The 3,233-nt window shown below is 42.1% G+C and overlaps 1 protein-coding gene across 1 annotated transcript in view; it reads left to right on the top strand.

Moving 5' to 3' along the window:
- Window positions 1-3,233, top strand: part of LOC103211699 (putative adhesion G protein-coupled receptor E4P) — a 68,472-nt gene that overhangs the window by 18,650 nt on the left and 46,589 nt on the right. Inside the window, exon 4 of the mRNA XM_007957683.1 lies at window positions 1,501-1,707. Within this exon, the coding sequence (XP_007955874.1) occupies window positions 1,501-1,707 (207 nt within the window). The remainder of the gene's footprint in view (window positions 1-1,500; window positions 1,708-3,233) is intronic.

Consider the following 3,233-nt stretch of genomic DNA (forward strand, 5'->3'; position numbering starts at 1 on the left):
TTGAACCACCAGCCTTCTGGGTAGCAGTCAAGTGCCTTAGACACTATGCTACCAGAGCTCCCATATGTGTGTGTGTGTGTGTGTGTAGTTGTTGTTTCCATCTTATCTAGAAATTTCCCTCCCTAGAGTTTTGAGAGAGTTTTCAATGAGTGAGTTTTCAGAAGTAGATCACCAGGCCTCACTTCTGAGGTACCTCTGGGTGAATCTGAACCCCAGCCTTTCAGTTAGCAGTCGAGTGCGTTAATCATTCATACCACCCAAGGTCTTCTAAAGACGAATTCACCCACGTTTAGTTCTAGTGATTGTATGGTTTTATTTTTACATTTAGAGTGAATTTTTATGAATTATGTGAGGTATGGATCTCATTTTATATTTTTAAGAAGTCCATCCTTAACCCTAGTGACTTGATGTACCACCTTTGTCATATGCTAAAGCTCCTTAGGCATTTGGGTCCACTTCTGGACTTTCAGTCTATTCCACTAATACATTTGCCCATTCATACACTGGTATCAGAGTCTTTGATTGAGGATTTATAGTACGTGTAGAGCCCCCGGGGGGTACAAATGGTTAATGTACTTAGCCGCTAACTAAGAGGTTGGTGGTTCACGTCCACCCAGAGACACACTGGAAAGAAGGCCCGGTGATCTACTTTGAAAAAATCAGCCACTGAATATCCTATGTAGCACATTTCTATTTTGATACATATGGGGTTCCCATGAGTCGGAATCAACTCAATGGTAGCTGGTATATCCTATGTTTGTTGTTCTTGTTAGGTGCTCTCAAGTCAATTTCTACTCATAGTGACCCTATGTGACAGGTGACAAAATACACACTTTAGGGTTTTCTAGGCTGTTAACTTTATGGGAGCAGATTGCCACATCTTTTCTCTCACAAAGCTGCTGCTGGGTTTGAACTACCAAAAGTTAGCAGTCTAGTGCTTAACCATTGTGTCACCAGGGCTTCCTATAGCATTTTAATATCTTGTAAAGCTAGTGCCCCCTGTAGCCCCCCCATAGTTTTTCTGGATACTCTTTGTGTGTGTGTGTGTGCTTTGGATGAAAGTTCACAGAGCAAATTCACTTTCCATACAGCAATTCACATACACTTTGTCTCATGACATTGACTACAATTTCCCACAATGCAACAGCTCCCCTCCCACTTCCTCCAGATAGTTACCTCTTCCCTGTGCCCATCCCTCCATGTACTCCTCCCCTCTGAGCTGTCTCCCTGTTCATAAACAGTTTTCTGGCTAGTCTTGCATGATAGTACCAACTCATCTCTCCATAAAATAACTTGGGGGTATTTGGATTGGGATTGTATTGAATTTATATTAACTTAGGGAAATTGTCATCTTTATAATGTCAAGTCATCCTGTCCAGGAACAAGAGATGTTGTTTTGGGTGAATTCGTGAATAATATTGGGCAGGACATATCCCATGGGTAAGAGAAAAAGGTAGAGTTTCATGAGAATGAAAGACAGTGTTTTCTCTTGATTTGCAGATATTGATGAGTGTGCATCTGGCCTGGCAAATTGCAAGCAGAGGGCATACTGCAGAAACACACTTGGAAGTTACCACTGTAACTGTATCCCAGCCTATCCTTTCTTTGACTGGGTAGCTGGTGTCCTTAACTACGACCATCCAGAGTGTTATGAAAAACATCAAAATAATCTTTCTACTACGATGACACCACCGATTTCAGGCCAGGGTAAGAGAGCAGGGCTCTGTCCTGGCTTGTTCCTCATCTCTTTGTTGTCTTTGGTGTTCCTTACCTGGGAAATCTCATCCAAGTCCAAGACATCAATCACCTTTGTAGATGCCTTACAAATTTATATCTACAGTCTGACTTTCATTCTTGGACTTCCAACAGGCCATATATACTTGATTATCTCTCACTCACTTTAAATTTATTAACTATGTCCATCTATATATAGGGAGCTCTGGTGGCATAGTGCCTAAGGCACTTGGCTGCTAACCAGAATGCTGGCGGTTCAAATCACCAGCCACTCCTCAGAAGGAAGGCTGGACGATCTACTTCCATAGTGATACTGCCTCAGAAACCCAAGGAGGGGTCGCTATGAGTCAGATCTGACTCGATGGAAAACACAACAGCAACAACAACAACTATATGTAAGGAGCCTGGTGGCATGATGGTTAAGCACTCGGCTACTAACCTAAAGGTTGGTGGTTCAAACCCACTCAGTATCTCTGTGGGAGAAAAGACCTGGCAATCAGCTCCCATAAATATCACACTAGAAAACTCTATGGAACACTTGTACTCCGTCCCACAGGGCCACTATGAATCAGAATTGTCTCGATGGCACACACCACCACCACCATCACAAAACTTCATGGGGCAATGTGGTTCAGTGGTAGATTATATACCAAACTGAAAAACCTACTGCCTTTGAATCTATTCTGACTCATAATGGCCCCCATTGGGTTTCCAAGGCTGTAAATCTTTGTGGAAGTAGATTGTCTCATCTTCCTCCTGTGGAGTAGCTAGCTGGTAGGTTTGAACCACCAACCTTCTGGTTAGCAGCCAAAATGTCTTACCTTTTATGCCACCAGAGCCCCTTACATGATATACATCTATCCCTATATAAACTAAAATACACGAATATTAACTGATAATCTGATTCTAAAACCACCAAAGTTCATTGTGCCAGTAATCACCTGCTGTTGAGTTGATCCCAATTCATGGCAACCCCATGTGTCTTCCATAGTTTTCATGACTATGACCTTTCAGAAGCAGATTGCTTGTATTTCTTCAAGGCACTTTTGGGTGGGTTTGAACAAACAACCTTTTGGTTAGCAGTCACATGCTTAGCCATTTGTACCACCCATAGAGATGTAAAGGTTCGTATTGTTATTGTTGTGTTGGCTACTGTCAGTCAGTTCTAACTTGTAGTGACCCTGTGTATAACAGAACAAAACACTGCCCAATCCTCTGCCATCCTCACAATGGTTGCTGTGCTTGAGCTTATTGTTCCAGACACTGTATCAATCCATCTTGTTGAACGTCTTCCTCTTTTGCACTGACCCTCCACTTTACCAAGCATGATGTCCTTCTCCAGACAACATGCCCAAAGTATAAGTAAGACAAAGCCTCACCATCCTTGCTTTTTTTTTTTTTTAAATTGTGATTTGGGTGAAAATTTACAGAGCAAATTCACTTTCCATACAGCAGTTCACATACACTTTGTCTCATGACATTGACCACAGTTTACCAGA

The sequence above is a fragment of the Orycteropus afer genome, unplaced genomic scaffold (genome assembly GCF_000298275.1).
Source record: "Orycteropus afer afer isolate SDZICR_OR568_19922 unplaced genomic scaffold, OryAfe1.0 scaffold00774, whole genome shotgun sequence".
Lineage (NCBI taxonomy): Eukaryota > Metazoa > Chordata > Mammalia > Tubulidentata > Orycteropodidae > Orycteropus > Orycteropus afer.